Source organism: Dryobates pubescens, chromosome 3 (genome assembly GCF_014839835.1).
Source record: "Dryobates pubescens isolate bDryPub1 chromosome 3, bDryPub1.pri, whole genome shotgun sequence".
Classification (NCBI taxonomy): Eukaryota; Metazoa; Chordata; class Aves; order Piciformes; family Picidae; genus Dryobates; species Dryobates pubescens.
This window is the reverse complement of record NC_071614.1, coordinates 835,340-862,905: the sequence shown is the minus strand read 5'-3', so window position 1 is coordinate 862,905 and position 27,566 is coordinate 835,340. Positions and strand designations below refer to the sequence as shown.

Here is a 27,566-nt window from a genome sequence, read left to right as displayed (position 1 = left end):
GTTGAAACTACTTGAAAATCGTTTTTCAAACCAAGCAAGTTTCAGTTTATCTCCCCAAACAAATCAATGTAAACGAACATCACTGCTGTGCAAAACCAAGATACCATCTCCAACCCCAGCAGCAGCTGCACAAGACTGGGAGGGACAGAGCCCGTTGGTGTGTTATGGAAATAAAGCAGGCCCTTCTCCAGAGGTAAACACGTCAATGTTTTGTCACATCGGCTCCAGCCCTGCCACTGCTCATTGTGCCACAACTGTACAGCCCAAGCTCTCCTTCTTCATGGTTTCACAGAATGGTTTGGATTGGAAGGGACCTGGAAGATCATCCTCCCATTGGCAGGGACACCTTTTTGCTGCCTGTCACTACACGTGCATGCAACGAAGCTTCTGGAGGGGATGTTGACAGCCCAAGTCCCCTGCCCAGCCCGGAGCAAACACTCTCGCACCTCCCGGTGCTGCAGCAGCCCTGCCGAGCAAGGAGGAAGCTCCTTTCACCATCAGCAGCCACCCGGCTCTGGCTGTCCCTGGCACACAGCAGAGTCCTCTCAGATCGTCGAGTCCAATGCCTCCTGGCCCACCCTATCCCTTCTCCCTTCGGACAGAGCCCCGACTGCAAGGCTCCCAGCTCCTGCTGCTGTTATTGTCTCTCGCGTTCCGCCACCCCCGCGTCCTCCCCCCGCACCGCTGCCTGTCACCTGCTCCCTCCCCGCCGGCCGTCTGCTTCCAGGTCAGCTCCGCTCAGCTCCGCCGGCTCTGCCTATTCATCCTGCGAGCGGCAGGAGGAGGAGAGAGCCCGGCGGGCGCCGCAGCGCCCTCCCCGCCGCTGTCAGTGCGCGGCGGGGGCCGCTCTCGGCCGGGGGCCGCTCTCGGCCGGGGGGCGCAGCGCCGCTCCCCCCGGGCCCGGGGCGCAGCCGCTGCCGGAGGCCCCGCAACGAGCCCGGCGCAGGCCGCGGCCTCTGCGCACCCAGCCCGAGTCTCGCACAGCTAAAGCGGCTCCGCCGCACACCTGCGCCGCAGCCCCACCTGCCCCAGCCCCTCCCCGCCCGGCAGCCCCTCTCGGCACAGGGCGGCCCCGGGGCGCCCCTTCTCCCCGGCTCTCTCCCCCCCCGCAACACAAACGCGCACCAGGCCGTGGAGGAGAGGCCCCCGGCGCGCACCCCGACCCCTGCCCGCCGCTCACCTAGGGCCACCTCGCAGGCTTTGCGCAGCTGGGAGTGATGCGCCTTCTTCACCTCCTTGTCGGCCAGGATCTTCTCCAGGGCCCGGGTCAGGAACATGTTCTTCGTCTTCTTCCCTTCATACATGGGCACGAGCCAGGAGAGGAGGCGGAGGGGTGGGGAGAGAAAGGCAGAGCAGGGCACCGGCCGCTCCCGCCGGGGGAGGGCTGCGAGGGGCCGGGGCAGGCGGCGAGGCCGCGGGGCCGGGCCCGAGGCAGGCGCGGGGGAAGGGCTCCCGCGGAGGGAGGGCCGCGGCGTCCCCGACGCCCGCTCGGCAGCTCCCCCCGGGGGGGAGGCTGGGGTGGGCCCGGGCGGCGGCAACAGCCAACCCCCGCGGCGGAGGGAGGGAGCGGGGACGAAGCTTTCTCCTTCCTTCTTCCTGCCCCTGCCGCCGCTGCCCGTGTGCGCCGACCGCGACGCGCTCAGTCCCCGAGCCGTGCCCGGCCGGCAGCCGCCTCCATCAGCAGCGGTGGCGGCGGCGGCAGCAGCAGCGGCGGCGGCTGCAGCACCAACCTGCCCTCGCCATGTTGGAAGGAAGCGACGTCAGGGCCGCGGCCGCAGGGCTGCGGAGCGGGAGGAAGCGGCGGCCGTGCCCCGGGCGGGCGGGGGGCGGCGGGCAGGGCCGGGGGGGTCTCGCCTCGCGCCCGCCCCGCGGCCGCGCCACAGGTGGAGCGGAGCGGCGCGAGGCGCGGAGATGGCTGCTGCCACCTGGGAGCCGAGGAGGGGGAGGAGGGACAGGGCTTCCCTTCCGGGCCACCGGCGCCACGGGGGAGGAAGGCTCCCCGGGAAACGCCACCTGCCCTGACGTGAGGGCGACAGGCGGCCCCGGGGCGGAGCCCCCGGGCTGTGCGGCGCGGCCCCAGCGCGGCGTTCGGCTGCAGAGCCTCCCCTGTGCTGCTCGAGGCTGTGTCCTGCCGTCCTGTCCTCTTGTGCCTCGGGAGACCAGCCCCAGCCTCCTTCATGGGAGCTGTGCGGAGCCATGAGCTCTGCTCTTAGCCCCCTCTTCATCAAACACCACCAGGTCCCCCAGCTGCTCCTCTGAGCCCTGTTCTCCAGACCCCAGCTTCACTGCCCTGCTCTAGACCTGCCCCAGCCCCTCAATGTCCTTGGAATGAGGGCTCCAAAGCTGGACCCGTTGCTCAAGCTGTGGCCTCACCGGTGCCCAGTGCAAGAGGACAATCCCTGCTCTGGTCCTGCTGATCCGGGCCAGAAACCCCACAGTTCCTCCCCATTGTGCCGTGCACAGCATTAAAAACAACAGTTGCACCTTCTCTTAAGGCTAAATCGTGGCTTTTGTGTGGTGGTGTTTTATCAAACTGTTTGGAGTGTCTGCTGTTTTCTTGCTTGGCTGGAAAGCCAGCACGCAGGAACGAGGTTGTCCCCAGTTAACTTTGCCTGCCCTCTGTTCCTCTGGCCTTGCAGCCTCAGTCGGAACAACAGCCTTGCAGAAATGTTCATCCCCATCCCTGCCTCATGGGGAATTTGAGAGAGCCTGCCCAGGCTGTCCTGCCGCCCTGCTGCACCTCGAAAGCAGCTTTGCATTCCTTACTGAGTGGTCAATTAGAGCACCTCTGTGCTAAAAGCTTTAGTCCAGTCTCCCAGTGAAGCGGCAGCTCATGCTGCCACTATTGCTTCAGCCAGGTTGCTCAATTTGGAAGGATTTGTGACAAAAGCCCTCACAGATGCCTGTATTTGGGTTTGTTAAGGAATACCCTGGCAAGGGGACTTCTGCTGGAGCTGTAGGTGAATGACAGGCCTGACTGTAAGAGCAGAACAGGAATTGTTGCTGAAATGGACTTCTCCAGGCTGAACAACCCCAGCTCCCTCAGCCTCTCCTCCCAGCAGAGGTGCTCCAGGCCCTTAGCATTTCTGTGGCCTCCTCTGGCCCTGCTCCGTCAGCTCCATGTCCTGTGCTGAGGGCTTCCGAGCTGGGTGCAGCACTCCAGGTGACTTTGGTCAATGACTTGGATGTCTTCCCAAGCTGCAAAGCTGCCTGCTGGTGACCATGTGGCAAGGGGCAGACTTTCCACAGAGCTCTTGCTGCTGGTTTTGCACCAACCACCCAAGTCCGAATCTCCTTAGCCAAGCCCTTGCGAGTGTCATTTAGCAAATGGAGCTGGCTATTGATTTTCACAGTCCATTTGGCAGAAATAGACTTGCAGTTGCAACCTCCTGAAGACAAGGGGGATCTGTGCACCAGGAGTCCTGAGGACTGCGCTGATCTGTTCACACTAATGCCTGTTTCCATCTGCTGTACACGAGATGATTTGACTTGTGAGCGATGATTTGGTTGAGCACAGAGCATTGCTGCTGAAACATCAACCTGCTGGGGTAAAAGCCCTGTCAGCAAAGACAGGCCCTGCTCTGGCAGGAGTAGATTCAACTTCCTGCTTCGTCTGGATTTCTTTTCCACGTGGTGTCAATCTTTGCTTTCTGTACTCAGGCTCACTGGGCTGAGCTTACCGCTACAGCCCTGCCTGAACCCTGCAGCAGCGTAGAGCCTGCCTCTCATCAGGGGACTGCCTCTGAAACTGCACAGGAAGGTGACTGTGAAGCATCTGCCAGCAAGCTGATATCCAGTTTCCCTCCAAGAGCTGGGCCAATAAGGGTGGAAATCCCAGGGGAGCTATGGTACAAGCACTGGAGATAAAGGCAATCCAGTGCCCTCTGTTAGGGCCAAGGTGGGAGTGCTGGGTCCCAGTGCTCTGGGTAGAGCCTGTTGTGAGGACAGCCTTGGTTGTTGTGAGGACAGCCTTGGTTACTGTGAAGTGAATAAATTATGAGGAGTTTTGTGTACATGGAGGAAGCATTTTGAGGGCAAATTTTGTTGAGAGGCATGAGGAACAAGTTTAGCTCTTTGCTGATTACCTCAAGAGCAAGGGATTTGTCTCCACTGAAAGAGGAAAACTCAAAAAGTGGTGAAGGAATATTTGTGTCTTCCCAACTAAAGATAGAAACATAGAATCATTCAGGCTGAAAAGGCCTTTAAGAGTCCAAGCATTAACCCAGCACTGCCAGGTCACCACTATACTGTGTCCCTCAGCACCACATCCACAAGCCAGTTCAGCTCAGTGCTCCAGCCAAAAACAGGCTGCTGTTCAGTGACCCCAGGGGACTGATCAAACTTCCCTGCATCTTCAGTAATTCTTACACACAAAAAAAGGAGTGGGGAAATGTGGTTGGGGTGAGGAGCAGGTCCCATCTACTGCTCCTGGGGGCACTGTCTTCTTAAATCATCTTGATGAGGTTTTTGACAGCACACTAATAATGATCACTTCAAGCTAGCATAGGGCAGGACTGCCACTAGGAGAAGCCCTCCTTCTGCCTGCATGTCTCTGGCTTCCTTGGTCAGCAGAAGCATCTGCACTGTCATGTTTGAAGTATGTGCTGAATTACACTCAGAGTTTAATAAGGCTGAAATGAACCTGACAAGAAACAGAGGGTTTTTAATCCAGATAAATTCCATATCCTGATTCACCAGGCAACTCAGGGCTGTTTGTGTCAGCTCAAGGGTGAGGATAACACAAGGGCAGGAACAAGAAAATGGGCAAGAGGAGGGCAGGCCACTTTATGCCAAATTATTGTTTAAGGTACTGCTTTTAAGAGGAGTCTCCATTAGTATTTCTGCTGTGCAAGAGACCACTCAGCCCTGCCTCTGTGTGTGAGATGGATGGGTCAAGAGATGGGAGCAGTGTGTTAGTGCCACTCACTCACTAGAAATGGGCTGAAGCATTTGAAGGAGGGCTCCTTTATTGCAGGTGAATTCAGGAGCTGAGATGCAGAGCTGATCATTTGTTTGCAGAGTGAGTGTCTGAAGAGGTTAAACAGACTGCAGCACATCCACTGCAGCACTGAAAGAACCTAAAGCAAACGTTTATTAGCTTGGGGAATATCAATCAATAAGTAATTCCTATTTTGCTTCCAAACATTTGCACAAAGGCACGTGACACCCTGGAGTGACCAGTAATGAACCAAACATCCAGCAGTGCGAGGAACCTGCTGCAAGCTGGCAGATTTCTTCTTCAAAGCTAAGAAGTGCAGGCTCCTGCTGTATTGGGATGCATCCTCCAGCCTGCAGCTGAGCAAGGACATGCTCTGGGAAAGTGAGATATTGGCAGTGCTTGTGACACCTGCAGGAGAAATGGCAGCTAGAAGTGAGGAAACAGCCTCACCTCTGGTGGTGATGCAGGCAAGCTCAGAATTTGGCTGGAAACTGGCCCTTTGGGTCAGCTGTCTTGGCCAAGTCCCCTCCCAGCTCCTCGTGTTCCCCAGCCACCACTGAGGGGCTGGCAAGTCCTTGGCCTGGTGTTAGCAGTGCTCAGCAGCAACTCAGCCATCAGTGTGTTATCAGGCTGAAGCCTTGGTTTACAGAGAGACACTGAGCAGCCCTTGGGAGGCTGAAGCCTTGGTTTAGAGAGAGACACTGAGCAGCCCTTGGGAGGCTGAAGCCTTGGTTTAGAGAGAGACACTGAGCAGCCTTTGGGAGGTTGAAGCTTTGGTTTACAGAGACACTGAGCAGCCTTTGGGAGGCTGAAGCCTTGGTTTACAGAGACACTGAGCAGCCCTTGGGAGGCTGAAGCTTTGGTTTACAGAGAGACACTGAGCAGCCTTTGGGAGGCTGAAGCTTTGGTTTACAGAGAGACACTGAGCAGCCTTTGGGAGGCTGAAGCCTTGGTTTACAGAGAGACACTGAGCAGCCTTTGGGAGGCTGAAGGTTTGGTTTACAGAGAGACACTGAGCAGCCTTTGGGAGGCTGAAGGTTTGGTTCACAGAGAGACACTGAGCAGCCTTTGGGAGGCTGAAGCCTTGGTTTACAGAGAGACACTGAGCAGCCCTTGGGAGGCTGAAGCCTTGTTTGTAGCCTGATTTTTGCAAGCTGAACGACTCCCTCGCCCTTGGTCTGAGGTGGATTCAGCAGCTGGCTTCAGAGCTCAGGCGTTCTCAAAGGTCCCTTTCAATAAGCTGAGAGTAACAAAAGAAAGGTTGAGAATGAAAAGGAACTGAGAAAAGTTGAATGGAATTCAGCTGGAGAAAAGTATCCCTTTAATCTCTGGGTAGGATAAATGAAATGAATAACAAGGATGGCTTCCAAGTGTTACAATATCCACGCTGAAAGGCTGAGGCAGATCAGGAAGGTCTGTGAATGAAGGTGAGAAGCAAAGAGAATGGAGCACTAACCACTTTTAACTGTCACGAAGCGACCTTTGAATCTGCCTGATTGTTTCCTCCAGCAACTGCAGTGGGTTATTTCCTGTCCCAAGTGCAATAACTGATATTTCAGCACCTGTGATGAACTGTGGGCTTCGTGCCAGGGCTGAAAATGAGCAATGAGAACCATCAAATTGAGTGGGAGTCAGGGATGGTCCTGCCCACAGTGCCAGGGAAGCAGCTCTGCAGTGAGCCATTCCAGTAGCCCAATTACCTCCCTGTTTACTAGAAAATTGTTCCCTCAAGTACCTGCACAAGGCCTTTTGGAATGCCTGTGACAGTTTTGGTTGGACTTCCACCATGTTTCTGGTTTCAAGCCAGGTGTCAGAGCTGCCCTGCAGTCTGGAGTGCTGAAAACTGAACTGATTCACAGCACCTGGGACATTCAGAGCTGCTCTCTGGGTCTCTCCAGCCACAGACTTTGCTGGTTTTGGTGACAGATTTTGAATACTCCACATTGCTTGGTGATTCCTGCAGAGGTATGTTGTGTGTCTGCAGGGTTTTGTGTGCTCTGTGCTCTTCTTGTTTAACTTGTCCATGAAAGGAGAAGAATGCATCAGGGCGCTACCTTGGGGTCAGGAAGCTAATCGTTATTAATGAGGACTCTCCAGCAAACTACCAGGACAAGAAATGAAATGGGAATGCAGAGTAACATAAATAAGTGGTGGGATTAAAAGAGACATGAGAGGGATGGAAAGGGAGAAGCCTTCATGGTCCACAGCACCTGAAAGACACCAGGCTTCACTGGTGGTGGCTGCAGAAATTGGAGCTGCCTGCATTACAGCTGAAGTTACACAGCAGAAAGAGATGCAGGCAGTTTGCTGATCATGTGCAGGTATTTTCTGTGAGACAAATACTGACAGCTACAATAAAGACCATTTCTTCTTAAGCAGGCTGTTTGTTCCCTGCACATCCCATGTGCCACGGGCCACCCTTTGAGGAAGAACTTTGGGCATCTGAACTCAGGCAGAGCTGAGGCGTGGTTGATGTACTGGAAATTAAAGGCTCTGTCTCATCCTGGAGTGGAATTTATCTTCATTAAATCCAACAGTTCCAAAGCTAGGCACCAGCCTCAGCTGTCAGCTGGGCTCTTGCTATGCACAGAGACTAACATCTAATGAGTAACTCCTGCAGCACCACCGGCACCCAGTGCAGGATGGATGTGACCTGTCAGCCTCTGCAGCCTTTATTCTCCTCTCTGGACTACAGAGGGAACCAAGTCAATCGAGTTTAGATGAAGAGCTTGCATACACTGGAAGTCAGATGAGTTAAGTCCCCTCTCTGGAGCAGGAGAGTGTGAAATTCTCCTCCCAGACAGGTGAAGGCTGAGAGCTGCCCCCCAGGTGATGGATACAGGGACAACAGAGCCAGTAGCATCACTCAGCCTGCAGCTCCACCTCCTCCTTGTCCCTTAGCACTCTGCATCACTGTCCCCTGCATCACAAGGGCTGCTTGGGGTTTTCCAGGCATGCAAGAATGAGAGGATTGCCTGGGGTACCTCAGGAATCTCGAGTACCTTTGGCTGTGGCATTACTGCCCTTTGCTGTCCCTGTGCTGAGCAGCAGTGAATGGGCTGCTGAAGGTCTGGGTCTTTTCCACAGTGCTGTGTGGAATTGTCAGGGAACACCTAGGGCAAAGAGAGATTAATGTGAGTGATGCTCCTTTGTGTGGCAAAGGAATTAGCAGAGTTTAAAGACTGTTCTTTATCTATTGTTCATTGTGGAAGAAGACATATCCTAGACAGACTGACTCTGTCTGTGCTAAAGGCTTTCCCACGTGGAATGGCAAGGAAAATGATCCACATCCAATAACTTTCCCTGTCACTGCAGCCTTGAATTCTGCCCTCCAGTGAATCTGAGCATAAAGTGTGGTTTAAAGAGATAGACATTGTCAAGATTTAGTGAAGCCTAAGAGGGCTTCCCTGGAAGCATTCCTGTCTAAGCCTCATCTCCTGGGTTCCAGCACTGCTCTTGGCTTGGAATTTATGGCATCTCTTTAAGTTCTTGCTGGTGGTGCTGCAGCTTTATCCCTTTCAGCTGTGGCATCAATCTGTTCCTGAAGAGCTGTGTGCTGAGGAAAATGATTGCTGTGCAGAAGGAGAGAGAAAAATCTCCCGGGCCTGGCCTTACAGGCACCTGATGAGGAGTGAGGAGGAGATGCACCTCTGCCCCGCACTGGGACCAGGCTCTGATTCATTTCATCATAGGCTCTCCACAGAGGAAGCCAATCTTGGCCCTCCCTGCCTGCCAGTCCAATGCCTTGCAGCAGATAGATGGTGCCTTTTGCACTTAAACACCTCCCCTCCAGGAAGCACAGCCCAGGCATACTGCAGATGTCTTCTGCTGCCTGTGTGTGGAATGTTCTCCACACAGCAGGTGCCCACCTGCATTTGCTGATCCATGTGCACAGATGGAGACCAGGAGGTGCTGCATTAGTCTGGTGAAAGCTGAGCATTTCATTTGCTCCGTTCAAGTAATTATTTAGAGAGGATATAGGGTTTCAAGTGTCACGTCCTTGGAGTGGGTATTGTTTGACAGGGGGGCAAAAACTCTCACATCCTTGAGCTAAGGCTTCCACAAGACATGAAATGTGAAGAGTATTTCAAAAGGCTTTGATAGTTGTATCAAGAAATCTGTTTTATTTACCATGCCAGGGCATGAGGCGGAGCCCAGTGTTTGCAAAGCACAAGAGAGACTTTTGCAGAGAAGAGAAAAGATCGTGTTTCACATGGAACAAAAGCTGCTCTGGCCTCTGGGCTTTCATGATTCTTCTTCCAAACCTGGTGCTTGCTGGCTCTTCCAGCTGTGAAGCTTCTGCTGTCACCTCCAGCTCACTGGAGGATCTATTATTAATTCCCTTAAAACATGCAAAAAATGTGACTTCAGAGAAGAGCAGCCAGAGAGCCCCCAGCTCCCTGCAGGGACACTGAGCAGAGAGCAGCAGCTAGCAGCCCTTGATTGCAGAGCAGGGCTGGCTCCTTGGCTGGTGGGAGTGGGCTGCAGCAGAGCCCAGGTGCCCCAGCCCACTGCTGGCTCCCCAGCACCCAGCCGTGGCAGGATGCTTTGTCCCTCCACTGAGTGTCTCAGATGTCGCTGGCAAAAAGCTGCATTTTCAAAGGCAATCTGCTGAGTTTGAGTCCACCCCAACACCTGCACTGGAAAATGGGTTTCTCTGTAGGGCTGAAGGAAACCTTGGGTCAGGAAATGGCAGGACGGGAGAAATCCATTGGAAAGTGCATCTCCAAAGGGCTGTGTGCATGCAGAAGGAGGCCATGGTGCCACGAGCAGCACAGCCAGCTGTGGGCTGTGTTGGGTCAGAGAGTACAGACGCATCAATGCAAACTTCATCCCCTGGGCCAAGAGACCCCACGGAGGGAAGTCTTCCTCCAAGGGAAAGGAGGAAGGCCAGGGACTGTCAGGAAGCAGAGACTTATTCCGGGCAGCTGGACCTGCCCCACCGAAGTCGCAGAACCAAAGCTTATTGCAACAAGAACAGAGTATTTTACACCAAGCTGGTAGCTGTGTCGGTACAGACACTTGATGGACCTCTGCACGGCAAAGAGCAGAGGATCTCCTCCCAACCGAGTCAGCCTGGCAGGAGCAGAGGCACCTGGAACTCCAGGGATGGCAAAGGGCAGCAGCAGCAGGAGTGCTGTGGGGCTGGCAGCCCTGGGCAGCGGCCATCAGCCCTGGGCAGTGGCTCTCAGCCCTGGGCAGCGGCTGGCAGCCCAGGCAGTGTTCATCAGCCCTGGGCAGCGGCCATCAGCCCTGGGCAGCGGCTGGCAGCCCAGGCAGTGTTCATCAGCCCTGGGCAGTGGCCATCAGCCCTGGGCAGCGGCTGGCAGCCCAGGCAGTGGCCATCAGCCCTGGGCAGCGGCTCTCAGCCCTGGCAGTGGCCATCAGCCCAGGCAGTGGCCATCAGCCCTGGGCAGCAGCTCTCAGCCCAGGCAGTGGCCATCAGCCCTGGGCAGCGGCTCTCAGCCCTGGCAGTGGCTGGCAGCCCTGGCAGTGGCCATCAGCCCTGGGCAGCGGCTGGTAGCCCAGGCAGTGGCCTGCAGCCCTGGGCAGCAGCTCTCAGCCCAGGCAGTGGCCATCAGCCCTGGGCAGCGGCTCTCAGCCCTGGCAGTGGCCATCAGCCCAGGCAGTGGCCATCAGCCCTGGGCAGCGGCTGGCAGCCCAGGCAGTGGCCATCAGCCCTGGGCAGCGGCTCTCAGCCCTGGCAGTGGCCATCAGCCCAGGCAGTGGCCTGCAGCCCTGGGCAGCAGCTCTCAGCCCAGGCAGTGGCCATCAGCCCTGGGCAGCGGCTGGCAGCCCAGGCAGTGGCCATCAGCCCTGGGCAGCAGCTCTCAGCCCAGGCAGTGGCCATCAGCCCTGGGCAGCGGCCATCAGCCCTGGGCAGTGGCTGGTAGCCCAGGCAGCGGCCATCAGCCCTGGGCAGCAGCTCTCAGCCCAGGCAGTGGCCGGCAGCCCTGGGCAGCAGCTCTCAGCCCAGGCAGTGGCTGGTAGCCCAGGCAGTGGCCATCAGCCCTGGGCAGCAGCTCTCAGCCCAGGCAGTGGCCGGCAGCCCTGGGCAGCAGCTCTCAGCCCAGGCAGTGGCCGGCAGCCCTGGGCAGCAGCTCTCAGCCCAGGCAGTGGCCTGCAGCCCTGGGCAGCAGCTCTCAGCCCAGGCAGCGGCCATCAGCCCTGGGCAGCAGCTCTCAGCCCAGGCAGTGGCCGGCAGCCCTGGGCAGCGGCTCTCAGCCCTGGCAGTGGCCATCAGCCCTGGGCAGCGGCTGGCAGCCCAGGCAGTGGCCATCAGCCCTGGGCAGCAGCTCTCAGCCCAGGCAGTGGCCATCAGCCCTGGGCAGCGGCTGGCAGCCCAGGCAGTGGCCTGCAGCCCTGGGCAGCAGCTCTCAGCCCAGGCAGTGGCCATCAGCCCTGGGCAGCGGCTGGCAGCCCAGGCAGTGGCCATCAGCCCTGGGCAGCAGCTCTCAGCCCAGGCAGTGGCCATCAGCCCTGGGCAGCGGCCATCAGCCCTGGGCAGTGGCTGGTAGCCCAGGCAGCGGCCATCAGCCCTGGGCAGCAGCTCTCAGCCCAGGCAGTGGCCGGCAGCCCTGGGCAGCAGCTCTCAGCCCAGGCAGTGGCCGGCAGCCCTGGGCAGCAGCTCTCAGCCCAGGCAGTGGCCGGCAGCCCTGGGCAGCAGCTCTCAGCCCAGGCAGTGGCCTGCAGCCCTGGGCAGCAGCTCTCAGCCCAGGCAGCGGCCATCAGCCCTGGGCAGCAGCTCTCAGCCCAGGCAGTGGCCGGCAGCCCTGGGCAGCGGCGGGCAGCGGCACTTGGCCAGCAGGTGCAGGGCGATGGCTCTGACGGCCAGCAGGGTCTCGGCGCAGGTGGGCCGGATCAGCGCCTCGGGCAGCAGGAAGCCGTGGGTGCCGGTGTCGCGCAGCTCGAAGGCGAAGGCGTAGGGCACGCCGCTCCTGTAGGCCCAGTCCATGGAGCTGCCCGAGCTCACGTCTGCCAGGGGAGGTCAGAGAGCAGCTGTTACACTGCCAAGGGGGAGCTTTAACCTAGGCCCTGACTGCAAAGGCTGAAAGAAAGTCACATTACTCCCATTGGATAATTGGCTGTCACCGCTGGATAATGACTGCACCGCTGGGCTGTGGTCAGTAGGTTGATAGAGGTTCTCCTCCCTCTCTAATCTGCCCTGGTGAGGCCACAGCTGGAATATTGTGTCCAGTTCTGGGCCCCTCAGGTCAAGAGGGACCTCAGGGAACTGCTTGAGAGAGTCCAGCACAGAGCCATAAAAATGCCGAAGGGAGTGGAACACCTTCCTGATGTTCCATCAGCCGGAGGGAGCTGAGGGCTCTGCAGCTCGGAGAAGAGGAGCCTGAGGGTGACCTCATTGCTGCTGATAAATACGTAAAGGTGAGTGCCCAGAGGCACCCTGAAAGCACCAGAGGGGTCTGGTGGTGTCACCCCCAGGACTCTCAGCTCTCCATCCTGAGCAGCCAGCAGCACCCAGCGCCTGCTGGAAGGTGCTGAGCACAGCGTGGATGGGACCTGTGGTTTTCAGAGGGCAAAAAACCAAATGGCAGACTGCTCTGTGTAAAGCAGAACTTCAATGAAAGAGAACATTCTGAACACAGCCTCAAACTGCTCTTGTCCTCGGGCAGGTGCGGTGTGGAGCTCTGCTTCCACTCAGATCTCCCAGCTGGGCCAGAGCTCTGCACGCTCCCAGGTTTAATTGGGGGTTGTGAGGCAATTTCTTTGCAGGGGGAGAGCTGATAAAATTAATCTACAGCTTCCTTTTCAAAGGGCTTTTAACATTCTTTTCATTTCTGTCTTGTTTTCTCACCCTTTGCTTGCAGCATGAGAGCATTTGCATAGGTGGTGTCTAATATTAACAAACCTTGCTGAGGAAGTGAGCTGCTGCTGCTCTCCTTATCTCCATGTGCTGATTACCCCAGACACTTGTATTTATATAAAGATCAGCCCTCCTGTGGCCTGCTGGCTTCTGAGCAGCTCTGGCAGTAATTCACACAGCTCCTCCTTTGACACAGACACTGTGCTGCAGGGAGCACAGGGTGAGGGCTGTGCTGGGAGATGGAGGCCCAGGGAAGTGCAGCTCTGGCAGCCAAAGCACAGCAATAGCAAAGGGGGTCACAGAGTCCCAGCACAGTGGGGTTGGAAAGGACCTCTGGAGCTCATCCAGTTCAACCCCCCTGCTAAAGCAGGGCACCCACAGCAGCTTGTCCAGGAGCACAATGGCCAGAGGGGGATGAAGCTCTCCAGAGAAGGAGATTCCACAGCCTCTCTGGGCAGCCTGCACCAGGGCTCCAGCACCCTCACACCAAGGAAGTTTCTCCTCCTGTTCAGGTGGAACCTCCTGGGTTCCAGTTTGTGCCTACTGCCCCTTGTCCTGTCCCTGGACACCACTGGAAAGAGTCTGGCCCCAGCCTCTTGTCCCTCACCCTCTAGCTTTTGCAGGGAGTGAGCTGTGTGAGTGGCTCTGCCACAACTGCCCAGGAGAGGGACAGGGAAGGTGAAAAATGAACCTGCTTGAAGTGTTTCCTCTCCTGCAGCTCGTAAGTGAGCAGTGCGTTTACACTACCTGATAAAGCCATGCTCGTTGTGAGCTTGCTTTGTCTGTTTCCTCTGTTCTGAAGCTGTGCTTTGCAGGCTGTTGCCTCTGGAACCATTGCATTGCAGCCTCATTGCGTCAGCTGAGTTCATCTCGCTGCAATCAACCGACTGCCTCAGCTACAAAACTTCACCTTCCGCCTCCCCCACCGCCCACAGCTGCAGCAGACAGTGCTTGCTTGCTTTGCTGTCAGAAGGTGACCTCCTCCCTACTCCAGGTAGGTCCAAGTCCCCACCCCCTGCCAGAGGAGGACTTACACAAGGTGCTGGATGCGGGACCGTATCTGTATCTCACGCCATAGGCTGACTGCAGGGCGGTGACAGCATCGTAGGCTGCTGACTCCTGGGGGAGAGAAACAAACACAGGAATCAGACTGGCATGGAAGGCTGATGGGACTGGAACCTGGGCTGTGGATGGATTGGAGCCTGGTTCTGTGCAGAGGCAGCAACCACCTGGAGGCCAGAGCAGGAGTGACCCAGGTCCATGTCTGGCATGAGGGCAGGTGTCCCTGCACACTGTGAACTCGATGCTCTTATCCTTGAGGGGTGCTGCTTGCTTCCACCGCTGGAGTTCTGTCCCCAGAGAAGAGGACAGCTCTCAACTGCATCGTGCAGTGCAGGTCAGATCCTGAATAAATTCAGGCAAGCAGCCTTTGAACAGCCTCAAGGAGAAAGCTTCAGCTGAAATTACCAACTCTTTGCACAGACACACAGGGACTCAGCCAGGCTCACTGCTGGCACCGAGGCAACTGGCTGCACAGGGAGGGAAGGGGTGGCAAGGGGGTGAGATGTGGCACTCTGGAGATGGAGCAGCGCTTCTGCTGGCTGTTTTCAGTCTAAAAGGTCACTTTCATTTTAAGTATCTTAGCAGAACAGATTTCAGGGGAGCATTAATAGGAGTTGTGCCTAAATTAGAGCAGAATATGCATGTTGTGATCAGCACACAGCTCTCCAGTTTCAAAGCAGCTCTGAATAATTGAACACTTCAATCGAAATGGTAACTGACAGCTCGCTGCAATGAGCCCACCCTGACAGACACAACCCCCTTCTGCTCAGGATTAATCCTGGCCCCCTGTTAGCACCAAATGTTATCTATCTGCTGTGCACATGGAGCCCTGCAGCTCTCCACTGTCCACAGTCCCTGCAGACCAGCAGAGCTTGTTCCAGCAGCAGCGGGAACAGAGATCTGCTGCTTCCCAGCTCCCTGTAATTCCCAAGAGAACTGGAGGATGTGAAACCTCAGCCCAAGTCACCATTTCAGACACTTCAAGTATTAGACATGATTCATTTAGGAGCCACCAGGTGATGAAGCCTTTGGCTGCAGGCAAGCATTAAAACACACAAGTAAATAAGCAACAGGAGCCCATTCAAATCCCATCCAGTTCCACTTCTCCCCCTGCAATGAGCTTTCAAAATAACAGGAAATTACTTCAGTGTCTTGTTCCAACCTCCCTGGTGTTTGACCCACCACAATAAACAGGAGTGTCGAGTCCAAACACCGGCAAAATATTCAGAAGTGGGGCTTGGCTCCCCTTGGTGCAGGTCTAAACCAGTGTCTGTCTTTGTCCCTGTAGGGCTGTGCTCCTCTGCCCCTGATGAGAAGCCTGAGCCAAGGTCTCACAGACCTGGGGAGCACCTACTAGAGATCAAAGCCTGGGCTGGTCTGGGAAGCTGTGAATGGAAAGCTGGAGAGTGTGTGCTGAGGGGCAGTCACTCCCTGGCTCAGCATGGATGTGGTCCTGGAGCAACAGGAACAGCATGCCCTGAGGATTTACTGCTCTGTGTGGAGCTCCCACTTAAAGACTCCCTTTCCTTCCAGTGGCTCTCCTGGCAGTGCCTGCTCCTGCCTTGTGGTACTGTGGGTATCTCCATCAGACACCCAGAATCATCTGCTTGCACAGAAGATGCTGGTTCCTCCTAGCACCATCTCTTCACCTTCTGCTGTCCTGTCAGGTCTTAAACACTCCTGCACCTGCTGGTCTTCAAAGGAATGAGATCCTGTGGCTTCAAATCGCCACTGCCTGTGCTTTTGGTGTGCAACACTTCCCCCAGTTCACTTGGGGAGCTCCTTCCTCTTTCCCTCTCCCCAAAAGAGGTTGGAGGAGGTAGAATAAGAAGATTTGTGGATTTGTTCACAGTCAGTGGAGGGCTGGCTGGTCAGTCCCCACAAGCCTCATATTTTTAGCTCCTCTGGCTGCTTAGTTAACTTCTAATTTGCTCTATTTCCCAGGAATGACATCAGAAAGGAGAATTTTTAGCAGCTGCTGAAATTAAGTGTCTTAAGAGAAATAAACCCACAGAGAGAGTTTAGTTTGTGGAGTGCTGGCTGCTCAGCCTCCACAGAGGGCAGCTGAGCAAAACTTCAGCAAAGCTCCAGGGACTGCCAACATCATTTGTGCTGCACAGGAGAAATCCGAGGTGCACTTAAGCTCCTTTGCAGTCAAATAGCTTAAAACAGAAAGCTGAAAGCCCCTCAACTTTCAAGGCCAAAGTGAGTGCTATCTGGACAGTGTAATTGTACTGGGCACAGAGGGAGGGAGAAAGGCTTGGAACTGGCTGGTGGAGCAGGAGCAGCCAGAAAGAAAAGCTCAGCCACGTGTCCCACCAGAACAAGCCACAGGGAGGGATTTACCTGCAGGGGGCTGGCTCAAAACAGACCTTGGGCTGTGAGCAGGGGGAGTAGTTCTGTGTCAGGCTGAGGATGGAATATGTGAGCTGCACAGGCCTGTAAGTCTGGAGTCAAAACCATCTTTGATTAATCTTCTGACAGGCAGAAGCCCCTGCTGTTAATTAACTGCTTGTCTTAGAAGGGTGCAAGCACTGTGTCTGAGCAGGGTGATGCTTAAAGTGACTTCTGGTGAACTGGGTGAGATTCCTTCTCTGGCTGACAAACATGAACCAGCTCAGGGTTCCTTTGCTCAGCACATGGAAAATGCTCTTCTTGTGCTCCTGAGCTCTGGGCACAATGGGACAGACTTTCAGCTAGAGGCCCAAGGACTTGGCTGCATCACTCCAATTACAGTTAATTAAATCAAATGATAATAACTAGAATGAAAACCCAGGGATTTATCCTATAAAGTAATTTAAAGGCACTGGTGGGTGGAAGGCACAATACCATTTCAATCAAATTACCACTGCCTACCGGGGAGTGAAGGTTCCACAAGCAGAAATAGGACTGCAACCGGGTCCAGAGTAAATACCAACTGAAGCCAAGATAAATGTCATATCAAATGGAAGGCCAGGCTGGATGGGGCCTTGAGCATCCCGGTCTAATGGAAGGCAGATTGTAACTAGATGATCTTGGCCCTCCCCAGCCAAACCATTCTCTCATTCTAAACACCTGCCAAGCACGGAGGAAACAAATCTGCTCCCCAAACAACGTTCCCCAGGGAGGCAGCAGAGTGTCCCAAGTGCTCAGGTACTCACCACGCAGCTGAAGTTCGGGATCAGGGCGTACTTGTATGAGTAAGGGTAGAGCAGCATCTGTGCGTAGGCGTGGAAGGAGAGGTAGGCGCGGAGCTGCCGGCGGTGCCTGCGCAGGAACTGAGCCACAGCCCTGACCTCGGGCTCGGACTCGGGGAAGGGCCCGCAGTAGGTATCATCACAGGGGTGCAGGGAGGCTCCTTCATCTGCCGGGGGGGAGAGAGCTGCTGTCAGCCCCCAGGGAGCTGCCAAGGGTCGCTGCGGGCTCAGCCTGCTGAGGGGTGCGAAGCGGAACCCGGGCTGTGAGTGATGTGCCGCAGCCTGCGGGAGCTCACCGCAGCGCTCTGCTGCTTCATGCCACGGACAGCTCCGCACAGCTCTGCCCAGAGGACGTCTTTAACCCAGGAGAGAAAGGGGAGGCTGCTCCCCGGGCTTTGCACAAGCAGCACGGTTTAGGCGAGCGTTCGGGTGTCAGGCCTCGCTCAGAGCCTTGGCTGCTCTGTTTGCCACCAGAGGGCTGTTCCTCTCCCACTGGTCACCGCCGAGACAAACCTGGCCCTCAAGAGGACTTGAGTGTTCTGGCCACCGTGCTGGTGGTGGCAGTGGTAGGTCAACAGCCTCAGCAGGCATTCCCTAAGGGACTGGCCTAAAACAGGAGGCTGGTTCCTGTTTTCACCCTTGCAGACCTCGGGGGATGATCTCTGAGGTCTTGTCCAACCTGGTTGATTCGATGATTCTAAGCTGACAGCGCTCGGCCAGCTCAAACACAAACTATCTCGGCTGGCACAGGGCTTCATCTCCCTTCAGGTCTGGGGCAGGGGGTCAGGTGTGAGGACATCTGTCCCCACATCACCCTGCTCAGGTGGCTCTGAGCTGCAGAAGCTCAGCCTGCCTGTAACATCCAGGAGGTACTGAAAGCTGAACCTCTGGAACAGAGATGTGGCAGTGGCTCCTCTGCCTCTGAGCAGTCCTGACCTGAGCCACTGCCAGCTTAGGGCTGGGCCTGACAGAACACTCTTTCTGCAGATGCACTCTGCTCTTGCATCCACTGGGATTTCAGAGTGCCACACATTTTATCCTGCCCCACAGAACAGCAGCACTTTCCCTGGTGCCACCAGGGACCTGCTGCAGCAGCTTTATCAGCTCCCCTTTGTGCAGGGCAGCACTGCCACCTTCAAACAATGTGACAGAGCAGTGTGTGAGGAGGAGGCATAACAATGGCAGCTCCAACAGGGCTGTGCTGTCAGCATGGTGGCAAAAGAATGAGCAAGTGGGAGAATTTCATGCTGCAGCTTCGTTTATAAGGTGAAAATGGAGGCAGCCATTCAGTGGCCACAGCTGGGGACTCAAAGGTATTAGTGCCCAGAGGGCTGTGGGGGTGGAGGGGCTGTAGAGGGGGCAGATGGTCTCTTCCTTGCAGAACAGATGGCCACCAAGTCATCCAGATCCCAGGAGCCTCCATGTCTCCTCAGGTGATACAGCTAAAGGAGAGCTACTGAGCAGAGCCTCTGGAGCACTTGGGGGTTTATGGCTACGTCATCTCCTGCAACAGTGCTGGGTGCTGAGTCATGGAAATGGACATCAGCAGCAGAATCCCACCAGGGGAATGACCCAGTGGTGAAATGTGACTCAGTTTACTGATGTTCAGTGATGAGAAAACCTCTCTGAGCCTTCCAGCCTGCTCTGGCGAGCCATTTGCACCCCCAGCTGTGGGCAGTGCCTGCCTTCCAGTGAAGCTGGCAGGTGATGCAAAGGGAAGCTTTCCACGGCGGCCTCGACCTCAGTTTCCATACTGGAAATTTCCTTTGCCAGCTGGCTGCCTGGGCTCAGCAGCTTTGCTGGCTTCCCCCCAGGGAGGTTACTCACCCTCACTTCTGTCCCTACAGGTCTCAAACATCTACTGAAAGAATGCAGCCACTGCAGGCCAGACTGGCTGCTGCTGGCTCTGGCTGCTGCTGACTCCGACTGCAAGCCCTTGGTGCGGTGCAGCAAGAGGCTTCCCGTGGGAGAGGGCTGGGCTGAAGGCAGGGAGGTGGCACCAGCACTCTGCTAACACCACTGCTGCTTTTACAAGTGTGGAGAGTAAATAAGGGAGGTGGACAAATGCAGGAGGAGAAAAGAGCTGCAGGGGTGAAGGGAGTTGCTGGGGATGGGAGAGAGGCCAGCAGAAGGGGCAGGTACCCACTGCTGGGTTTCCCAAGAGGCTGCTGCTGCTTTCTGCTGCAGCACAGCTCCTGGGGCTGCTCACTCTCTGCCTTGCTGTAAGATTTAACAGAACACCTCTTCTTCTGCAGTGGACCCCCTCCAACCCTCCTGACAGTGTTTCATGCCTGCTGCCCTGGGCTCTGTGCAACACTGAGGTCACAATTTACCCCACATTTACAGGAGTGCTGGGAGTTTCAGGCTGCATCTCCACGTGTTTAGAGGCACTTTCTTTTTCTATGAAATCCCTGCTAATAATGGCCCTAAAAACCTCTGCAGACACTTCTCTGTGAGGCCAACAAGGCAAGCCTGACACCTCCCAATGTCCTGGAGCCGCTTCAGGGAGACGAGGAGTCAAACACAATGAAGTCTGAAATGTTTCCTGAAGCTGTGGGCAGGTAGCTGCTGAACTGTGGCGGGCCAGGCTCAGCCTGCTGGTGTGGCTGCAGGAGCACAGCCGTGTGTCACTGCTGCCACACTCCCCAGCAGAGCTCCTGGCGTGTGATGAGCCCGAAGCTCAGGGCTTTTGGTTCTTCAGGAGCTCAAGGGAGGACCTGAGCCCTGGCTTGTGGCTTTAGCTCAGGCCATGGAGAAGAGCAGGCTTCCCTGTGGCTGTGACCCGTGCTGCTGACTGCTGGGTAACTAGAGGCAGGGCAGTCTGCCCGGGGGAGGGCAGGGCACCTCGGACTCACCACACCACTTCACTTTCCAGTTGCGATTGGCATCCACTCCGTGGCACCGGAACCGCCGGTCCCGCGACCTCGTCTTCCTCCAGAAGCGATCCTGAGGGCAGGTATCAACGAGGTAATGAAGCAGCATGGCCACTGCAGCCTGCCAGCGACCTCTCTGCAGCTGGAACAAGCTCCCCTGGCACATGTGCTCACTGTCAGACCCCCACCTCCGCACTGTGTGCCACCAAGGCATGGAGCAGGCTGCCTGCCTGACAACTCCTCGAGCCCCACCACTGATGCTACTCACATTTGTCCAGCTGAACTGGTACCCATCCACATTAAATACAGGCATGACGTAGAAATAGAGCTGGGTGAGCATCTTTCTCATGGCAGGGTCTGTCTGGTATGTCTGAAGAGCCTGAAGCAAAAGAAAAAAAGCCAAAGGAGGTCATTGCCACCTTAAAAAGCACTGAGGGTGCCCTGACAGGCACCACACAAACGTCTCTGCTGCTAACTGTGTGAAACTAAGCCTCACCAGGCTGCTGGAGACCTCCTGCTCAAATTTTATGTCCTAGTTATGTTGGTCCAGGGTGGCACATAGTGAGGGCAGCCCAGCAGGGCTCAGCTGAACACAGTGCTTAATTAAATTGTTCAGTCACAGGTGCTAATTAAGATGAAAATGATTGTTTCTCAGCCCATTGCTGGAACAGCTGAACTGCCCAGCAGACAGAATTGGCTTTTGCAGCCCTTTTGCAGCCCTCTCCCGTGCTCAGAAGTGTTTCTGCACATCAGCAGTTTTACCCAGGTCTCAGTTACTCAGCATCACCACCCAGGAATGGAGTGCTAAAATAGAAACCAGAATTCCTTCCCTGGGGCAAGCAGTGTGAATTTTCTTTCTGCCTTGAAGAAGAACCTACCCAACAGCTGAAAAGCCTTCACAGGGCAGAATGTGGAGGGCCTGGTGATTAATACTCACATGGGAGCCTGCACTAGCAGTGTCGTTGGAGAATTCCCACTCCAGGCACCACACAGCTGCAGGGCTACCTGCATTTGATGTTCAGCCTGTGAAAAATGACTCCCTGCAAGCGAGGTGAGAGCCATGGGCAGGGAGGGTGCAGCACTTAGCTCCTCTTGGGAAAGGAAAGCTGGAAGGCGTTCTCCCTGCTCTGTTGCCGTGTGAAGATGTCCCAGCAAAGGCGAGCACCTTCCCCGAGCGCCCTGCTGTGGAGCAGACCCTGTGGAATCCGAATCCGCCGGGGAGCAGAGGGACAGCCTGCGGGCAGGGCTGCTGCCGAGGCTGCCGTGGCTGCCGTGCCTCGTGGTGGTGAGCCCCTGGTACTGCACAGCACCCTCCCGGCCCTGCCTTGCCTCCTGCCCGCTGAAACCCAAACCCACCACAGCTGAGGGCCCCGCCGGGAAGCTTTTGCTGGCGGCATTCCCTGCTGCTTGGTGCTCCTGCCCCTCGGCAGCACTGCACATCAGCCCCCTGCCTTCGGCTGCAGGGAAGCGCTGCAGAGATCACAGGCTCACGGAAGGGGAGGGGTGGAAAGGGACCCCCAGAGATCATTGGGTCCAACCCCACTGCCAGGGCAGGATCACCTAGGGCAGTCCACACAGGAACACGTCCAGGGTGGCTTTGGAAGTCTGCAGAGAAGGAGACTCCACAACCTCTCTGGGCAGCCTGCTCTGGGGCTCCACTACCCTCACAGCAAAGAAGTTTCTCCTCATGTTGAGGTGGAAATTCCTGTGTTCTACCTTGTATCCATGATTCCATTCCAAAAATGGGGATGGAAAGTCTATCATGGGGGGAACTGACCACAGTGTGGCTAAGAACAACTGAACTCAGGAGCAATGAGCACCCCTGAAACTGAGATCAGTCTGAACTGCTGGTTCTGGCTGTGGGAAGGTGGCAGCCGTGCCTTTGGGCTGCTGACCAGTGAGAGGTCAAGCAGATGACCCTCAGCAAACACTGCTCTGTTGCTTCCCATCACTGCCTTAGAGCCCTGCCAGATCAGACTCTTTCTGAAGTGGGTGAAAGCCAATCTGAATGTCCTGAGCAGCCAGTACTGTGAGGCTCTTGTAGGTATGGATAGCAGGGGGAAATATTTTGGCCTCCTGAAGGATTGCTTAGTTTTGATGGAACTCAGCAAGGCCCAGGAATGATGCAGCCTGGGAAGCTGCCTTCCTGCCAGCATGGATGTCAGCACTGGGCTGAGTGACTGAGTGCTGCTCTGGCTGTTGACACAGACCATGGCAGATGTTTTGCCCATCAGGACCATGGGTGGAATTCTGCAGGCTAAGTGCTAGACTGGCTTTCAGCAGGTCTCACCTCCACCCTATGGTGGCACCTTCACCCCAGTTAATTCACTGGCACCCAGAGGCTGCAGCTTCCAGAGGTGCAAGCAGGATACCAAGGGTTCCTAAGCTGGCTGGGTCGAGTTTGCAGCACCTAGTCCTGAGCCTGAGTGTTGAGTGCCACTCCTAACCCATGCAAGGAGGCTGCTTCCTCAGCTGGGTCACTTGCCAAGCCTGGCTGTGCACAGGAGCATGGAAACAACTGCCAGAGATCAGAGGGTGAGGTGGAAGCCCAGTGGAGTGTTTCTGGCTGCCTGCACAGCAGAGGGATGAGTGGATGCTGCTGCTGCTAGGAAAGAAGCTAACACCACATAAATCCAACATTTCCTCTCACTTGCCTTACATCAATGGGCTGCTGGTGCTATTCCTCAGGGCCAGCAAACATGCCAGGAAAAACCTGCTGCCAAGCTGCCTGCCCTTCCTCAGCGCTGCCCCTAAGCGCCAGGGAGGGCGGGGGGGGGGGTGTGCTGCTGGGCTGCAGAGGTGCTTCAGGGGGCAGTTTGCCAGCAAGAGAGAACTGCAGAGCTGGAAACACAGAGAGACCTTCAGTGTTCCCAGAGTTCTTATGAAAAATGTCCAATCCATTTAATGAGAAAAGCAATCTCCTGAACCACACACTCTCATCATCTTGACTCCATCCTCCTCTCCCAGTCATTTTTAATAGAGTGATGGACTGTGAGCATAATGTGTTCTGCTCCTGATGCCTGCTGCTGGTCTGAAACACTGCTCCAAGGAGAGAGGAAAATATGCCACTGGTGAGCAGGGGCATGGGCAGACAAGGGTGAGGCCAGGTACATCTGCAGGGGACACCAGGCTGGAGTGGGGGGAGGCTTTACAGAGGGGTCTGGACAGGCTGGATCAGTGGGCTGAGGTCAGAGGGCTGAGGTTTAACAAGGCTAAGGGCTGGGTCACAACAACCTCATGAATGCTCCAGGCTGGGGGCAGAGTGGCTGGAAACTGCCTGGCAGAGAAAGACCTGGGGGTGTCAGTCAGCAGCGGTAGAAGATGAACCAGAGTGTGTCCAGGTAGCAGCCTGGCTTGGATCAGGAATGGTGAGACCAGCAGGGCTAAGGAAGTGATTGTCCCCCTGTGCTCAGCACTGTTGGGGCCACACCTCAAATCCCAGGATCAGTTTTGGGCCCCTCACTGCAAGAAGGACATCAAGTTGCTGGAGCAGGTCCAGAGAGGAACAACAAAGCTGGGGAAGGGCTTGGAGCACAAGTCTGTGACATTTCACAGGCAAGAAAAGTCTTTCTCAATGCAAAGCTTTCTCTGAGGTGTTCTGAAGCAGAGCACACAGGCACTAATTTACCTGGCCCAAGACCAGAGCTACAATCCTCATGGTGTAGGGTCCTGGCATCAGTCCCTGCTCACACCCCTGCCAGGGTGTGTCTGCTGCCTGGCTGTGCCTGCCTCTCACTATTGGCTGTGTTCAGCAAGCACCTAAGTGTTCTACCAGTGAAGATGTGCAGCATGTCAGTGAGTTACTCTTCTCGTTAAGGAGGTTGGAGCAGTTGCAGCAGCCCCCACGTTTACCAGAGCACTAACCACTCACCTCTTTCACGAACCACTGGCAGAAGGCAGGGCCAATCCACTCCCTGGCATGGATCCCACAGTCTATCCAGACAGCTTTCTTGTAGGGCCGTGATCTGGTACCTAACTTGAGGTGTGAATAGCCACAGAAACACCAACAGAGCTCATGAAACACAACAATGAGAAGCCACAGAACGCTGGAAACACAAACCCATCTTTGATTTCCTCCTGGGAAGCAGCAACATTTATTCCTTTCAAAGCTGTGGCCAAGCCCCTGGTCTGCAGATGTGGCCAAGCCTGTGATGTGCAGATGTGGCCAAGATAATGAAACTGATCTATGAAAACACCAAACCCAAACCCACAACTGCCTCCAAAGTGAGAGCTGTCAGCTCCTCTCCTGTGAGGAAGGCTGCTCAGCCCTCACGTGGAGCAGGGTGAGGGAAGATGCTGCTGCTGGGAGTAGCCTGGTGCAGAGTCAGGCTTTCAGAACTCTGCAAGAGCAGCTGAGAAGAAAGAACATCAAACCTGACCTGTGGTGTCCTGATGACACCCCTTAACTCCTGGCTGGAAGTGAGCTGGCAGTGCACAGCCCAGGGACTGGCAGCAGCTCAGGAGGCAGCTCAGTATGTGGCATGTGCTGAGATGGGCTCCAGAGCCCTCTGGGGTCCCCCCACCAGGACTGCTTCACACAGAACCTTCCAGTCCCCTGAAACCCAAATCCTGTTAATTGAACTTGTGCTGTGATCTGTCTCCATCTTTATCCTCCAAGTTAACAGGATTTGGCTTCTGGTTTCCAGCTTCTTGGCTTGTTTTGTGTTCAAGCTGCCACTCAGAGGTCTTGGCTCAGCAGCTCCTCCTTAGGGAACACTGCTCACCACTGCACTGCTGTGACATGAGCAACCAACTGTCCGTCCCCGACTGCAGATTTTAGTCTGATTAATGCCCATTTGATCCTTACCTTGAGCACAAAGAGTGGTCTCCCTTCATAGGATTCCCCAACAGAGAACATGTGAACAAGATCTGAGTGGGTTTTGTTCAGCTGGTGCATCCAGTCCTGGATCTGCAAACACAGCAATGCAGCTGCTGCTTCACTCTCTGCACTTCAGGGGAGGCAACTGCAACATGTTTGTTAATCTCAGCTCTTAGGCCTCCTCTTCACTTTGAAGAAGAAGGATTTGGAACAATTCTGAAGAGGAAGAGGTAACCATAACTTGAGAGACAGTGAAGTCTTTGCCTTATGAAAACCAAGAGTGCAGTGGAGGGGAGATTTAGACTGTAGATGAGGAGGGAATTCTTTCCAGTGAGGCTGGGGAGACACTGGAACAGGTTGCCTAGGGGAGGCTGTGGATGCCCTCTGCCTGGAGGTGTTCAACCTGGGCTAGTGGGAGGTGTTCCTGCCCATGGCAGAATGGTTGGAACTGGATGATCTCTGAGGTCCCTTCCAACCCAATCCACTCTGTGACTGAAGAGGAACCATCTGAATGTTCACTTACTTCTTCCAGGGAGTGATACACTTCATAGTTGTACCCAGAGAGGGACCTTCGACTCCTGTGTGGCCTCAGTCTGGTCTGGTTGTCTACTGCTTGCTGTAGGTCTGCTATGAGGATCCTAGGTAAGAAAAGAGAGGATCCTGTGAAGCTATCAGAACACACAGGCTACAGCAGAACAGCCACCCTGACACTACTTCATCTGCTCTCTTCTGACAATCAGCTGCTTCAGGCTCGTTTGGATATGTGCTGCCAAAGAAATTCTCCAGCTGCTTGGAGATGTAACAGTGCCTTCCAAAGCCACAGGGAGCTGGATCAGGCAGCAGGACGGGAGGAGAGAGGCAATGCAGCCAGTGTGAAGGAGGCACCTTCCTTTGTTTGCACAGCAGCTCTGGCTGTGGTCTATCATCTGCTTGTGCTGCAGGACTATGAGCCTTCAAAAATGGAAGTGATTGGCAGAGGGAATTTCCCCTGTGGGTAGTTCCTGTGGTGTCCCAGCATTTGTGGCACGCTGTTTCAGGTGACCTGCAGAGACCCTTCACTCCCACAGCTCTTGCCCTTGCCTGCTCTGCTCCACAACCTGAGTGAAGGTCTTCAAGTGTCTCAGCTATAGAATAACCTTCTGCCATCCCCCTGCAGGTGAGCACCGTGAGCAGGAGCAGCAGCAGGCCTGGGCACAGCTGCTGGGGCACTGGAACTGGGGCACATTCCTGGGTAGGCAGAGGAAGGCAATTAGAGTAATCCCCACCTCGGTTTAAAGGCAAACAAAAGCAGAGGGATGCTGAGCCCCTGTGACAGTCACTCTGCACTGCAGCTCCTGGGTCGATGTCATTCACTTCCCTTAGCTTTGGGGCTGTGTTTTTAGAATGGCAAATTAGTAAGAGACTCTTCTCATAATGCAAATGGGATGCTGCTGAAAGCACCGGGAGTGTGTGATCTGTGCCAGCCTTTTCTCAGAGAGAAATAAGTATAAATAGCCTCACGTTGGGCTTGATTCAGCAAACGCTGGAGGAGTCAAAGGACTCCTCAGCTGCTTATTCAGCTGTCAGCCTCTCGCTGAAAAGGCTTTAATGACAAGATGATTGCTCTTGTCTGCTGTGTCATATTGATAAATATGAAGTGATAAGTGCACTCCAAGGCTGCCTTGAATGCTCTTAGGGAACACTACAAATGAGGTGTGATCCCCAGCGTGTGTTCGTCCTGAGCTGGGGCACAAGGGATGAGGAGCTCTGAGCACAGCCAGCAGAGTCCCCTGCAGCCTGCGGCAAAGACCTCCCGGTGCCCACAGCACACCACTAGACAGCCCTTGCTCCTGCTGGACACAGAGGGGGCAGAGCAGGCTGAGGCACGGCCATCAGCACCCTGCTCTGGCCAGCCCTGCTTGTGTGTGCGCTGCAAACACTCCAGCTTGGCTCCGTGTGACCGTTTGAGGCTGTGCCTTTAAGAACAAACAGTGCTGGGACGCTCTGGCTGAAAGTTTTCAGTACTAGAACAAAAACATTCTGATATTCTAAACGAATTTCATTGGTGGATGGATAAAATGCAACTTTAAATTGTAAAGCAGTTGGAATTTTTTTTCCTCAGTTCAGTTTGGTTTGGGAGTTGGGGAGTTTGGGTTTCAGCCTGTTCTCCCTGCCTGCTTCTCTGCGAGCTACCCGGAGTTGGCCTTGAGATAAGCAAAAACTAATCCTGCATGGGCTTTTGAAAGCTTTATAACGATTCTTTCCCTTAATAACTTGCCTTTCTTTCTCTCTAACCCCTTTTTGGGAAAAAAGGGAGGTAGGGGGGGAGAGAGAGGGTTAAAGGGAGGGAATCCCTCCTCGGGGAGGGATTTTTGTTGTGTTATTTCTCTTTGCTGTGTATTTCTGTGTATATATTGTAAATACCTGTATATATTGTGTTCTATATAACCTGCTTCCCATATATGCTTGTAAATATATAGCTTTGCTCTTCGACTGGGTTAGCTGTGGTTTCTTACTCTGTGGAGGAGAGAGAGCTAGGCCCTCTCTCAACCTTACCACACTCCGCATGAGGAGGTTGAGTCCCAGCTGCCTGCTTGTGGGAGATGCTCCCTCCCCACAGCTGCTCCCTCGGCAGTGCCCAGCTCCAGCCTCGCTGCCTGAGGTGGGAGCTCTCTCTGGGCTCTCTGAGGTCCTCTCACAGGAAGCAAAGCAGAGGCTTACGTGTAGGGGATGTTTGCTCGCTGGAGCAGGGGCAGCAGGCTCCGGGACGCGTTCCGAGGGACTCGCACATCGGTGACCGTCCCTTCGGCGACCTGCAAGGGGCTGCTGGGCTGCCACAAGTCCACCTGTAGTGCAGGAACCAACCTGTAATTCACATGCATTCAGGGTAGGT

The 27,566-nt window shown here is 55.3% G+C and overlaps 2 protein-coding genes across 2 annotated transcripts in view; both read right to left on the bottom strand.

Annotated features, from left to right (window-relative positions):
- Positions 1-1,423, bottom strand: part of ARFGEF1 (ADP ribosylation factor guanine nucleotide exchange factor 1) — a 48,343-nt gene extending 46,920 nt beyond the window's left edge. Inside the window, exon 1 of the mRNA XM_054178967.1 lies at positions 1,181-1,423. Coding sequence (XP_054034942.1) covers positions 1,181-1,304 — 124 coding nt within the window. The 5' untranslated portion in view covers positions 1,305-1,423. The remainder of the gene's footprint in view (positions 1-1,180) is intronic.
- A 4,977-nt stretch (positions 1,424-6,400) lies between these two features.
- The window catches only part of CPA6 (carboxypeptidase A6), a 33,627-nt gene continuing 12,461 nt past the window's right edge, over positions 6,401-27,566 (bottom strand). Inside the window, exons 3-12 of the mRNA XM_054180130.1 lie at positions 27,395-27,519; positions 25,218-25,332; positions 24,683-24,784; positions 23,747-23,851; positions 20,144-20,254; positions 19,858-19,948; positions 16,967-17,169; positions 13,799-13,883; positions 11,705-11,914; positions 6,401-6,531 (exon numbers count right to left, since the gene is read on the bottom strand). Of these exons, the coding sequence (XP_054036105.1) occupies positions 6,401-6,531; positions 11,705-11,914; positions 13,799-13,883; positions 16,967-17,169; positions 19,858-19,948; positions 20,144-20,254; positions 23,747-23,851; positions 24,683-24,784; positions 25,218-25,332; positions 27,395-27,519 (1,278 nt within the window). The remainder of the gene's footprint in view (positions 6,532-11,704; positions 11,915-13,798; positions 13,884-16,966; positions 17,170-19,857; positions 19,949-20,143; positions 20,255-23,746; positions 23,852-24,682; positions 24,785-25,217; positions 25,333-27,394; positions 27,520-27,566) is intronic.